Source organism: Podarcis liolepis (assembly GCF_965112155.1).
Source record: "Podarcis liolepis genome assembly, chromosome: 3".
In the NCBI taxonomy this organism is placed as follows: Eukaryota; Metazoa; Chordata; class Lepidosauria; order Squamata; family Lacertidae; genus Podarcis; species Podarcis liolepis.
In genome coordinates, this window is record NC_139557.1 from 68,472,655 (window position 1) to 68,487,305 (window position 14,651).

Below are 14,651 nucleotides of genomic sequence, written 5' to 3' on the forward strand. Positions count from 1 at the left end.
CTTCTGGTGGTTTGGAATGGCCAGCATGCCTTCCTGGTAATGCTGCTGACAGGTCCAAAGCAGTTTGAGAAGCGCCACTTTTGTCCCAGCAGTACCTCTCCCTGTGCAATCCTGCAGATTATTTCACTGAATGCTGGGAGTAAGATGTCTGGTCTGAACAGCACCACTCCCAGAGCAGTTGCTCAGGAAATGGTGCTGAACAAGACCGTCTCTTACACCTCACACTGGGAGTCTTGGGATGGGCCAGGCAGAGAATGGATGTGGCACACAGGCTGCAAGTTACCCAAACACGTCTAAAGCCAATAAGGAAGGAAATGATTCATTTGACACTGCCTTTTGGCTTGATTGCATGGTGGGAGAAGCAGAAGGCAGGATGTAAGCCACTACAGTTTTGCTTGGGAAGCAGTGCTACCTTCAGGTCAAAATCAGCACATATGAAGCCCAATAATATTGTGTCTGCATAAACTGACAGTGTGTCCCAAAGGCTTCTACAATCATATACAGTGGTACCTCGGGTTACATATGCTTCAGTTTATATACGCTTCAGGTTACAGACTCCGCTAACCCAGAAATAGTACCTCAGGTTAAGAACTTTGCCTCAGGATGAGAACAGAAATTGGGCTCCCGCGGTGCGGCGGCAGTGGGAGGCCTCATTAGCTAAAGTGGTGCTTCAGGTTAAGAACAGTTTCAAGTTAAGAACAGGCCTCTGGAACAAATTAAGTACTTAACCCGAGGTAAAGGTAAAGGTACCCCTGCCCGTACGGGCCAGTCGTGTCCGACTCTAGGGTTGTGCGCCCATCTCACTTAAGAGGCCGGGGGCCAGCGCTGTCCGGAGACACTTCTGAGTCACGTGGCCAGCGTGACGAAGCTGCTCTGGCGAGCCAGCACCAGCGCAGCACACGGTAACGCCGTTTACCTTCCCGCTATAAAGCGGTACCTATTTATCTACTTGCACTTGGGGGTGCTTTCAAACTGCTAGGTGGGCAGGAGCTGGGACCGAACGATGGGAGCTCACCCCGCCGCAGGGATTCGAACCGCGACCATGCGATCGGCAAGTCCTAGGTGCTGAGGTTTTACCCACAGCGCCAACCGCGTCCCGGAACCCGAGGTACCACTGTACAAATATTTGCATCATTAAATTTTATCCTGGGGGAGTGCTCGGGGATTTCTGCTACATAGGCCAAAAATAGTGAGTGGAAGCATATCTGATTCTGTATGGTTTATTTGACTTCTACCATGCCAAAATGATGGACTCTGTGTTATTGCAGATATTTTCTGGCTTGTTTGACTATGGATTCCTCTTAGCCATGCTACTTCAGAGCTGCAGAAGTAGTTTTGGTGAGTGCTGTCCACTACTAACTGCTTTTCTACAAGTTTCCATTATTATTATACATGTTCATATAGCTGTTTTTTAATAGCTGCAGAGGAGGCAGCAGTGGGTGGCATTTTTGGTTTTGCCTCTGAATGCAAAACACCCTGGGCTTGCCTTGCTGGGTTCAGGCCAGCAAATATGTGGGTTCAGGCTGCTCAATCTGGCCTCTAACTAATGTGGAGAGCTGCAGATTTTTTTAAATAAAAAAATGCATGGAATGGACAATCCATATCAATGCTAGCAAAAGGTGGGCTTCTCCTCTTTCAGTGAATATACCAGGCTCCCTATTCAGAGAAGTGAGACAGTGATCAGGAAGCAGGTCTGGGCATCCAGCAGCAACAAGTCAACACCTATTCTCCCTTCTGCTCTTTTCCTTAAGAGCTGGGAGACAACAAGAGTCAAGGGTTAGCTTTGTTGCTTCTGGGGAATTGAGGAGGTATGCAGATCAGACCTGAATCTCCGATTCTGTTTTCTTGTTTACAGTAAGAAAGAAGCATGAATGAGGATGGAAGTCTGGGTATTTCCTTTTCTTTAGGGAACAGTGTCAAAAATGCAACTAAAATAATGTTGAAGTTGTACTCTTCATTTTCAGCATTTGTTATACTGCCTATTAGCAATAAGTTCTGTGGAAGGCGTTTAAATGTTCTTTAAAGCCATTAATATTTATTTAAAGCAACAGCTGCAGGAACATGAACATAAAAAAACCAAACATCAATTCAAACAACATTAGATTAAAGCAGAGCAAAATTAGTAGTGCCCAAAGTCTAAAAAGGACTGGATGTGTTTTTTTAAACAAACAAACAAACAAACAAACAAACAAACAAACAAACAAACAAACAAACAGAACATACTGAGGCAAAGTGAGCTGCCAAAATGATCAGGGCATAGGCATCAGGGGAGAGCATCCCACAACTGGAACGGCACCACCAAAATGGCACCCATTCACATCACCTCATTTGGTGATGGTGCCCAGAGAAAGGGCCTCTGAAGATTATCTGTGGGTCCAGGATGGAATATATGGGAGGACACTATCTTTGGAGCTTTAATGGTTAGTACCAGCAGTTTGTCCTGGGCTGAGAAACAACAGAACACCTTTCTGAAAAGTGCAACACCACACCAAGTTTAGAGATGTCCAGTCATGAATTCCTAATGTACAAACAAGTTGCCCATGTGTGTGCTTTTGAATAGTTAGGAATGCAGGGTGAGGCTCTCTGTGCACAGAAATGCTGGAAAAGGAAAAGTAACTCTCCTCTTTATTTTAGGGATGAGCTTGATCCAATAACAAGTAGAACACAGGGGGATGAAGTATTGTTCTTGAATTATTCACTGCCTAGCCGAGGAAATGACGAGAAGGAAATCGTCCCCCTGTCTCAGGAACCATGTGGCAATCTAAGATAAGGCAAACAGTTGCTAATTTGAGTATAAAAGCAGGAAATGTGATACACTGATTTCCTTTCATGCAAACAGAACAATCTGAGGGAATATGTAAGGACGTTCTTTTCCAAGTCAACTTTCTAATATACACCAAGTGTTCCACTGTGGATATTTTCATTATTTTGACAATTTTGAATACCATGGATGCCAACAACACCAGTTCTGACAACTTATTGCCGAGTAATTTCTGGGGTAAGTACATATCATTATGTGACTTATAATTATTTTCATATTTATATTCTCTCTGAATTCTGTCTCTGTGATACAATTATGTTGTCCATTAGATGATGTCTTTCTAACGTGTTCATTATACACTTTTGTTATAATATTTTACAGTATATTTTACAACAGGCATATCTGCAAACATGGTAAACCCTAATATTTTGCTATCCCATTTTCCCATTTCATTGAATGCGTTCAACATTTTAACAACCATGAGAAAAACTATACGCTATTTATTATTGTTTTGCTTTCTGAGGAAAGAATCAGCCAATTATTAAGAAAACTTTGTTGAGAGGTTTGACTAAGGATTTTTGATCATTACAACACTAAGTTCAGAATTACTACCAGCCCTGGTTACATTTTTCAATACTATAAAGGTGTGTGTGTGTGTGTGTGTGTGTGTGTGTGTGTGTGTGCTTGGTTTTCTAGACTGGGGCAAGTTTTTCCACATTCCTGGGCTTACTGGCATCCTCATTACTATTATTCTACTAGATCAACATAGAACATTCATTTCTTTTTCAAACCCCAGGATATGGAAAAAGCAGAGCCCCTCCCCTATGGCAATAGCATCAGGCATTCCAGCTACTTTAGCATGAACTGTGAAACAGGAACAGCCTGCCCTGTTTTCCCTTGACATAAGTCTATTTAAGTGTCAAGTGAGATGATGTCAAGAAACATGGGCAGTGTGCTTCCACCATAAACTGTTAAATGATGCTCCCATCCCACAGAGACATTTGTTTGGGGCCCTTATCTTTGTGAAGTTCTCACTTCTCTGGTGGCTGCCTCCTTGAGGATAGCGCTTCCCTCATGCAGATTCTCCTTCGTTTTGGGAGAGGAGCCCCCCATCCCCAGCATCACATATCCTTCAGGGATCTGGACAGGCCAGATTTAGATTTGATGAGGCCCTAAGTTACTGAAGTTAATGGGGCCCTTTATATATCCAGCTGTCCTTTGTCAACAACAAATTGCAGCTGGTGTTTTGTGTTAAATATATGCTATATGGCAGTCATGTCCAACCAGTCAATCACGATTTACGGGTCAATCACGGGGTGTCTGTGGTCGATCGTAGTCAATCTGGTGATTCTGATCGATCCCCCCCCCAAAAAAAATCTCCTCAAAGAAAGCTGAACAACTTTGGTCAATCCAATGGGTAGATCACTGCCATTATTTTTATAGTGAGAGAAGATCGTAGTCTCTTGGGAGTTGGACATGCCTCCTTTATGGAAATTTATGGACCTAATAGGTATCTAAAGCCATTTGCACGCTGTCAGGCGCTGGTTGCTCGTGAGTAACCAGGCAGGACTCCGTCCTGTCTTTCCAGGTTTTATTGGTGCAAACTATTTACAGTGTAGAACCACAAAGTTCATGTCCGTCTTAGTCACTTGCAGATTCTGCGAGTGGCCCCTTCCGGCTTCTCCCCCAACATAAGAACTTAGATACCCCAAATCTCTGCCTCCCCTCCTTATGCTTCACTCCTCTGTGCAGGCTAGGTGGTGGAAACGGCATGTCTGCTTCCTGGATAGCTGGGCTAGGTGAGGCGCTTGGGTTCTCAGTAGCATCTTTGAGCCCTCCCCTCGTTTGGTTGCCCCCTTCCTCCCCTGCTCCACTGGAGGTGTGGCTTTCCCCACAGTTGAAGGAGGCGCTGCTCCTCAGAAGTGTCAGAAGCTCTCTGTATCCCCCCGGCTCCCTCCTGTGTTCCCTGACACACATGCAGAATGTAGGCAGCCTATACAGTGGTACCTTGGTTTACAAACATAATCCTTTCTGGAGGTCCGTTTGTAAGCCAAAACAGGTTGTAACCCAAGGCACACTTTCACCAGTGGGGCCTCCAAAAAAGAAGAAGAAGAAAGAAAAGGGTTGTAATCCCCCCCCCAAAAGGTTGCAAACTGGGACACACACTTCCGGAATTGACGTGTTTGTAATCCAAAATGTATGCAAACTAAGACATATGCAAACCAAGATACCACTGTACATAGAAATGAGCAAACCAGTGATATTTAGGGGAGCAGGCTAGCAGGCAGGGATATTTACATCATAGGAGCCTACACAACACAAAACACTGTTGCTGTATGTAGGTTTTATTTTATTTGTTTTTTATCTTATATTTTAGAAATGTACATCATTTTTCTTCTTTTAATTTTTTTTGGGCCCCCCAAGAGAGTGGGGCCCTAAGCTAAAGCTTGCTTAGCTTATACGTAAACCCAGCACTGAAGCTGGAGCAGTTTGAGAATTACTGTCCTAAAGGCATGGGAGTTTTGAGATCAGAGGTATCAACAGCAACTGTGATTATCCTAGGTTCGAGGAGAAACATGGATTCAGTCAGTATGATACCCAGGAAGGCATAGAGCCCAAACCTTTAGAGAGTTGGACTAGGACCTGGGAGACAAGGGTTCAAATCCTCACTTGGTCATGAAGTCCACTGGGTGACTTTGAGCCTGTCTCTGTCCGTCAGCCCAACCTACCTCATGGGGTGGCTGTGCATATAAAATGGAGAGTGGGAAAAATGTGTTTGCAGAGGTGGATTTAGGGGAGCTCAACTAGTTTGCCTGCACTGGGCACTGAGTCAAGAGGGGAATGCCACAACAAGAAAAGGAAGGTGAGAGGCAGGGGTGGGGAACTAATTTTGGCATTGCACAGGGAATCACTGAAATTTGAAAGCCCCAAGTCCTTCACTGGTGTATGCACTTCTCTCTATTCTGCAGTCAAGATATTCTGGACTAGGGTAGAGGCTTGTTGGAAGTAGAGCCACATACCCTTTCTGGAAACACTTTGGAAAATACCACGAGGGACTCTCTGCTGAGGGTCTGTAGGGAAGGAGGCAATCTTGCAGATATTTGGGACCTAAATCAGTTTTTGGGCTTGAGCTAACCCTTAATTTCCCTGGGAACAAAACATGCATCTGGGACCTTTAAAGAGGGATGAACCCAGTAATGGAGTGATAGAGTCCAGAGCAATTTACCCACCTGAACAATTAGGAGTTTTGTCAATTTCTAAAGGGTAAAGTATAGGGACGTGGGTGGCACTGTGGGTTAAACCACAGAGCCTAGGACTTGCCGATCAGAAGGTCGGCGGTTCAAAACCCCGTGATGGGGTGAGCTCCTGTTGCTCGGTCCCTGCTCCTGCCAACCTAGCAGTTCGAAAGCATGTCAAAGTGCAAGTAGATAAATAGGTACCGCTCTGGCGGGAAGGTAAACGGCATTTCCGTGCACTGCTCTGGTTCACCAGAAGCGGCTTAGTCATGCTGGCCACATGACCTGGAAGCTGTACGCTGGCTCCCTCGGCGAATAAAGCGAGATGAGCGCCGCAACCCCAGAGTCAGTTATGACTGGACCTAATGGTTAGGGGTCCCTTTACCTTTACCTTTAAAGGGTAAAGTAGTTACCCATTATTTTTATTTTTGGTGACAAAAGTAGCAGTCAAAATGTAGTGGGAGGAATACTGTGCCATATTCATTATACTAATAAAAGAAATCCACCCGTCATTCACATTGCTGCTGAAACCAGCATATTGTAAATGTGCTGGAAATATTTGTTCACATATGGCAGGAAAAGGAAGTTGGAGTTCAATGTATAATGTTAAAATAAACAAATGCACAGCCTTTCTTCTCAGCTACATCTTTCCCAGTCACAAAGCCAAAGTTTTGTTGACCAAATTTTTAATGCATTCTGCAAATGTTACAGGATATTTTGCTGATTGTAATGTCTGCTGAATTTCCGTTTTTTTGTAAGGAACACCTGAAGCAACTTGGCTCCACATCAGGCATCAGGCTTGCCAACTTTGCAAAAGCCATGCTGATTGGTGGGTAACCAACAACTACAGGAAACTGAAATGTCCACCTCATATAATTTTGAATATGAAGAAAAGTCATAAATCAAGCCCCACCTAGGTCTGGGTGATGTTATTGTCCCCTCTTACTGTCTAATTGCCTTCTGGAATCGTAATTATTATTATTATCTGCTATATTGCATATGGCCACTTATTCTTTATGTGGGGGATAAGAAAGGGTAACATTACAGAAATGGCTTATGACCACTTCAGTACTATAGAAACATCGGTAATAAAGGTAGGTAACTACCTCATGACATAATTAGCTTATTTTAAAAATAATTCTGCTGTAATGATTCAGGTTTCAAATGGTTAAGTGCTTTATTCTGAGTATCTACTGAAACTCTAAGAAAGTAGCTTTTCATCTCTGACAATTTCAGAAACAGTTGTTTACTGACAACATTTATCTTAATCTTCTTCCATCATGGAGCTCAATGTGTTTTTTCTTGTACAGTTGTGGTAGAAGTGTTTTCAAGTGCTGTGAATATTCAATTATGCTTGTGGTTTCGCATGTAGCGGGGAAAGAGGGATGCCATGTTTATGGCTGATCCAGACCATATTCCCAGAATGCACTGGGCTAGCTGTAGTGTAGTCCAACCCAGGAATTACAGGAGGAAGACAAGGGGAAAAGCAAGTTCAGGGAACAAGATTACCATTCTGCATCTGCACGTAACTGTTAAGCAGGCAAGTGAGGAACTGTAAAATAAGCCTGCGCATTTAGTCAACAGCCTGAGGAGTTCAGGATCTCAGACATTTCCCTGAATTGTCAGACCTTGACCTGCTTAGCTTCAGCAGGGTGGCTGCACGAGCCCTTAGACCCAGCGGCGGAGGAAGCCCAGGGGCGGGCAGGCCTCCCATAGGGGCAGTGTGGGGCGCACTGTGGGGCCTCCAGAGTCTGCCCTCCTCCTCCCACTCAGTTGCCCTATAGCTGGAGGGGAGGCAGCGGGTGGACCGTTTGGGCAGTGCGGAGCCTGCGCGCGCCCAAGCCACCATGTCTCTCCCAGAAGAGACGTGTGGCTTGGGTGTGCTGCAGACCCTGCAGTGAGTGCCACCCGGCATTTTGTCACCTCCCTCAGTGGTGACACCCAGGTCAGACCGCACCCACCACACACCCCTTCCTCCGCCGCCCCTGCTTAGACCATGTCCTGGGACCTAACATGTCTTTCTGTGCCTAACACCATAGCAGAGCAGCAAAATATATAATAGTCAGTTTCTTGTACCTTTAATACTTTTTTAGGACGGGGGAATGTAGCTTGCCACGTTACAGAGCCGCAGCAACATAAGAAGAAGGAGAGAGTACCTTCTGAAACTTCCCCATGGGAGTTGAAATGATTGGAGCATTGCCATCAACTGTGGTCCCAAAACAGGCAGTACTTATCTGGCCAGCCAGTTTTTGTGGCTCTGAGAGCAGCGTGGTGTGCGGGAATCACAGGGCAAGTTTTTAATGGCAACAATTAGCATCAGCTAATATCAAGCTGTTGCTGAAAGGCACAGGAAAGAAACTGGTCACAAAGACTTTTCCTGGTGCAAAGTTGACATTTGGTAGTAATGATTGTGGTGGATTACCATGGGGAAATATATTTTGGAAATAATACATATCACCTTCCTACAACAGCTGTAAACCGAACTGGCCAAATATTTCTAAAGAAATATATCAACACATACACATCCAAGCCTAGATATGAAAAAGAAATGAGCAGAAATTCAAATATACCCAGAAGAACCAAAGAGAAATTTACAGTCAGAGTCATAAATGCCTTCTTTATTGAGATTGCCAATTTGGTTTCAACAGTTTTTGTAGCTACTTTCACAAGGAAACCTTGTGAAATGAATTGTTATGTAAGAGTGGTCATGTAAGGGTTCAAAATCCTACTAAATGTGTAAATTTCTGGTAATATTCCCCCCTCTTATTCTCTTTTTAATGGCTGTGTGGACTGGCAGGGGTGGGGGAGTGTTGGGCTGTGAAACTGATATATTCATTTATGTAGTTTTCCAGCAGAGGGCAATATACTTACACTATATGGATATATTGATCATTCTAAGGAAAAATTGCAGAGTCTGTTGTTGTTGTTGTTATAAAAAGATGCAACAATATTATTTTGGTTTTATTTTCTGCAACAGATGGCTAGCTTACTCTCTGCCACACTCTCTGATCTAGAGATGTGTGAAATCGCACTCCTGATAAATTTTGCCACACTTATTCACATGATTTAGCTTTCCTGGAAATTCTTCACATCAAAGGCAAAATTTATTTACCTCAACTGTTAACTGAAGGCATGTTTTAAATGGCAATATTGTTCTTCTAACTGAAGGGCTTGTTCAGCAGAACAGTCTACTTTCTTACAGAGTACAAACTTGATGTGTGTGGTGAATGCCACTGTGCAATTGGACACATTCTCAAAGGGAGGACTGATTTTTATTTATTTCATATTTTATGTATTTCATACAATTTATTTACCACTTGATTACAGAAAAAGCCACAAAGCATTTTTTAATTGCTTTAAAAAAAGATTAACCTTTACAAAACAAATGAAGGCAAATTTTCTACTTAAACAAGGACAGAGATACATTCAAAATAATATAGTTTGTGAATACAGAAGTTTGTGAACACACTGACCTTATTTTCTTAATTGATAAATAATGTGAAAACTGACCACTAAAGTTATGCAAAATTGAAGTGATAAATCTTGTACTCTGTTTGGTCTACCTCAGTCAGCAGTCTTGAACACACTTCAAAAGTCCATTTGATTTTGGACTTACAGCTCAGTCAACATGCTTAGGATTGCATTGTATATGAGAAGTACAAGCTCCATTGATGCACAAAATAAAGCTTTTATCCTCCCACACATTTTAGTAGAGTTGTTGTATTTTTTTTCATTGGAATAGATGGCCCTCAGGGTCCGTTCCAACTCTACAATTATATGATTCCCTGAAATATTCACCCCATTTTACTTCTTTTGTTTTAGATCATATGATAATAGCATTTTCCGTTTCTATGGTCATTGGACTTGTGATCGGAGGTGTAATCTGGGCATTGCTGGCTTGCCTGTCTAGTCGCAGAGCCAGTGCCCATATTTCCCAGTGGAGCACCTCATCCTCTAGCCGGCGTCCCAGAGCTTCTCGTGGATCTTCTGCCAGCAGGCCAGGATTTTATCGCAACAGCAGCTGCGAACGCCGCAGTAACCTCAGCTTGGCCAGCCTGACCTTCCAAAGGCAAGCTTCCTTGGAGCAGGCCAACTCCTTCCCAAGGAAATCAAGCTTCCGAGCCTCAACGTTTCATCCCTTCCTGCAGAGCCCCCCGCTTCCTGTAGAAACGGAGAGTCAGCTGATTACGTTGGTACCAGCCACCACCACCACACTTACTGGGACCACCACCAACAGCCTATCTCGTCCCGAGTTCCACTGGTCCAATAATAGTCTTCGTGTCTCCAACTCAACACAAACACCACCTCCTGCTTACGACTCTATCATAAAGGCTTTCCCAGACACTTGACTCCAATTCTTGGGGATGTATGTATATAGAAAGAATCTCAGTTGTATGATTTTCTGTGGGCTCTATGAAGACACCTATGAAGTCTACCATTGCAAGGACCTGCAGTGCGGAGACCCAAGTGATAGTTCCATGCCCCTCTATGATAGGCATTTGCTGGAGTGAAACCCTGATGTCTCTTTCGGCGACAAAGGCCTCTCTTGCGCTATTATTCACAATGGTATGCAACATCACTGTGTGTTTATATTTGCATTGTAACCATTGCCTTTAGTTTAGATGCAGACTTCATCTAGTCTAACAAATTGACTCATTTCTGAAGACACAGAATGTAAAAATAGTTATCTTTGTGAAAATCCTCCAGTTAACCTTAAACACAGTGATGAAACTGCTGTTTTTATTTAGGTTTTCTTTTCTTTTCTTTTCTTTTTTCCTTTCTTTTCTTTGTCAAAGCATTTTCCTCTGGGCATTTTGATATACAAAGTAAGTAAATAAATCCTACCACTTGTTCATCAGTTGGCCATAAAGGTAAAGGGACCCCTGACCATTTGGTCCAGTCGTGACCGACTCTGGGGTTGTGGCGCTCATCTTGCTTTATTGGCCATAGTGCCATGTGATTACAAGATTTACATGATTTTTAAAAATAGATGTAAATAGCTTAGTATTCGTATTATATTTCTGTGGGCTAAGATCCTCGATTTATGTTTTAAGATCTTTCTAATTGGAACCATTGTCTGATTAAGGCTGCTAGCTTCACATGCTTTCTTAGGAGTAAGTCTCACTGAATTCAGAAAGCTAAACATCAGGGTAGATATAAGAAAAATCTCCTAGAGAAGGGGTTCCCAAACTGTGGTCTGCAAGCTTCATTCAGGTGCTCTGTGGAGTGTCTCTACAGAACCCTTCCAATTTGAGTTCTATCGAATTCTATGGAATTCAAAATGCGATAGAGTAAAATGCAATATCAGAAATAAAAGAAACAATCAAAAATTGTACAGCACATTACATTTGTGACAACAGGCAGGGAAATATAATTCCCAACAATTTCCAAGTGGTCCATGGGAGTGGGGGTGGGGAATGGGAACCACTGCCCTAAAGCTAAAAAAAAAAAAAAAGTGTGCAACAATGTCAATGTTAACCCCAAGATGAGGGGATTCCTGAGTCAATCCCTCCAATAAGCCTCCTAAGCATGAAATAAAAGAGTTGTGCAAAGGAGAAGTATATGTCAGTCATGCTTCTGCTTTCCCTGTGATGAGTCTTGGTGCTTTTATTGGGATGTTGCCATCAAATCACATAATGTTAAATTTTGAGCTGGTTTCAATGCATTCCAATGCTTGCAGGCTGTCAAAGTTTTCAGTTTGGCAATAATCATGCCTTGGATTAACCTCATTGCCTATGATACTGCCACTGATATTATTAGTGTACTTACTGTTATTATTAGTGTACCTAGAAATATATCACAGCAATGAAAAATCCCTGAGCCTTTAATTCTGCTTCCATTGCCTGCTGAGATCAATACAATTGCTGTTCAGAAGAGAATAAGATTTCCTCCAGAATGCATAGCTAAGTTGTTCAGTCTGTGTTTTCGATGATAATGGAAAAGCTCTTTAAATAAATGGTTTTTTTGTTTTTTTAGTATTTACTTCTGGAAATGTTGCAAATGATCTGTATATAGCTTATATAAGGTATTATCCCATGTATAGCATTAGTTTTCATAAGGAATTTATGAGACTGCATTATGTACTGTGTTTCCCTGCTATAATTTACACAGGATGCACAAAGGAATATTTTGTGTGCTCAGGTCAGGGAAGCTGAAATATGAATCCTGTGGTTTGTGGTCAGTTGCTTGATGGTATATATTTAAAGACTAGACAAATCTCTTTTTTATCGGCATGTTGGAAATGTTGGGATTTAAATAAAGTCATAAATATTGCTCTATGTTATATTTTTGGTTATTTTAAGAAATATTCCAATTTATACCTGAAATGAGTTTTCCCCTTACTGAATGCCATCAGATTTGTACCCTTGAAAATCTGGCTACAACAAAGCACTGATTCTTTATTTATGCTGTAGTTGAGAACTTGGAGAACGATAAAGAAAATTCCCCAGCAGGACCTCTTTTCTGCTCTTTAGCACCATTGATACTGACAAGCTATTTGTGCAAATTCCCTTGATTAATTCTTCTCCTCCTTGGCAGGAAGGCCCTATGGCAAGTGAGCTACCTGTTCCCATCCCTACCTGTCTCTGTTTCTTTTGACTTGTTAGGAGGGAAGAGACTGCTCTTATTTTTTATTATTTAATACATGTTAAGCTGTAGAAAGAACAGACTTGGTACCCACAGGGATTCACCAGGGGGCAGGGTGTGTGTGCTCTAAGTAAAGAGCCCTCCCTGAGGTTTCTGCACAAAGTAATTTCTCTTTCCCCTCAATTTCTGTCCCTAGAAGGTGTGCTCTTTGGGCTCGGAAAAAGTTTTCTGTTGTTTTCTACTTTCTGCATGCTTCACTTTTAAAGTACAGTGGCACCTTGGTACTCAAATGACTTGGCTCCCGAGAAAACCGGCTCCTGAATGCCACAAACCCAGAAGTGAGTGTTCCGGTTTGTGAACGTTTTTCGGAAGCCGAACGTCCAGCACGGCTTCCGCACCTTCCGATTGAGTGCAGGAAGCTCCTGCAGCCAATCGGAAGCAGTGCCTTGGTTTTCGAACCATTTTGAGAGTCGGACAGACTCCTGGAACGGATTAAGTTCGAGAACCAAGGTACCACTGTATCTCTTCCCTCCAAATCTGTACTGCTCCCCTGGCTACTTTATCCCTTCTACTTTCTCTTCCACTTTATAGTATGCCAAGGAGGAATAGGGCCCCCTCCACAGATGTGAAGCTGCATGGAGATGTGGGTCAGCTGTGTCAAGCCTCTGGCAAGTTCCAATTGCAGCTAGCTGTGTATAATCTTCCCAACTACAAGGAGAGGCATTATAGCCTATTTAAATTACAGCAAGTATAACTAAATTTGCACAAGTATGTATAAATGGAGGGACGCGGGTGGCACTGTGGGTTAAACCACAGAGCCTAGGACTTGCTGATCGAAAGGTCGGCGGTTCAAATCCCCATGGCGGGGTGAGCTCCTGTCGTTCGGTCCCAGCTCCTGCCCACCTAGCAGTTCGAAAGCACCCCTAAGTGCAAGTAGATAAATAGGGACCGCTTTCTAGCGGGAAGGTAAACAGCGTTTCCGTGTGTGGCGCTGGTGCTGGCTCGCCAGATGCAGCTTCGTCACGCTGGCCACGTGACCCGGAAGTGTCTTTGGACAGCGCCAGCTCCTGGCCTCTTGAGCGAGATGAGCGCGCAACCCTAGAGTCGGTCACGACTGGCCCTGACGGGCAGGGGTACCTTTACCTTTACCTTTATGTTTAAATTAACATTTACATATTTCTGGCAAATCCATGTCATATTTTATGGGGGTGTATTTTCCCTTTCTTAGCGAGGGTCTTTCCCACAAAATTATTAGGGCTTCAATAGAAGCAGGTACAGTGGTACCTCGGGTTACATACGCTTCAGGTTACATACGCTTCAGGTTAGAGACTCCGCTAACCCAGAAATAGTGCTTCAGGTTAAGAACTTTGCTTCAGGATGAGAATAGAAATCGTGCTCCGGTGGCGCGGCAGCATCAGGAGGCCCCCATTAGCTAAAGTGGAGCTTCAGGTTAAGAATAGTTTCAGGTTAAGTACGGACCTCCGGAATAAATTAAGTACTTAACCCGAGGTACCACTGTATAGGGAACTCCCCGGAGGGCCTCTGGAAATTAACTAGATTCAGTTTCTGGGGTGGACCATCCTAATTGTTCCCCCAGGTCTGCAGTGAAGAAACACCTCACCACATCTAATCCAACCCCTTTTCACACCCTTGGCACAAAGGACTTCTTAACCTATGTACTGAATTCTAACAGCTTATTTTAAAAGCTGGATGGTGTTTTGGGGGCCCCCTTTGGGGCCTGGAAGCAAAGGCAAAGATTTTCTTTTTTAAAAAAAGGAAGGAAAGAGTGATGCAATAATTTTCTTCTGAACTTTGCAATCTAGGGATTTTAAAATAATACAGCACTGATGAAATACAGTACATAACTTCCAGACATACATACATAATCAGGCACAATGGCTGCTTATATTTCTATTGGTAGCACTTTATTTCAATTACTTTAAAGCCACAATAGCAAAGTGCTTATTTCTCCATGCACGCATAGACACTGTTCAGGGACAGTAGCGTTCCTTTATCTCCTTATAGGAGCAGTCAGTGGTACAGCACTCTTCTCCAATGCTCCCAGAAAC

General features: G+C 43.1%; 1 protein-coding gene across 2 annotated transcripts in view; it reads left to right on the plus strand.

The window, feature by feature from the left end:
• Positions 1-2,815: 2,815 nt before the first annotated feature.
• LOC310703865 (VIP peptides-like) overlaps positions 2,816-14,651 on the plus strand; it is a 42,894-nt gene continuing 31,058 nt past the window's right edge. The window contains exons 1-2 of one of the 2 annotated variants that reach the window (XM_083496658.1): positions 2,819-2,998; positions 9,820-12,275. In XM_083496658.1, the coding sequence (XP_083352784.1) occupies positions 2,830-2,998; positions 9,820-10,346 (696 nt within the window). In that variant the 5' untranslated portion in view covers positions 2,819-2,829 and the 3' untranslated portion in view covers positions 10,347-12,275. Of the gene's footprint in view, positions 2,999-9,819; positions 12,276-14,651 lie in introns of those variants that run through there. The other variant, XM_083496659.1, reaches the window with a different exon arrangement.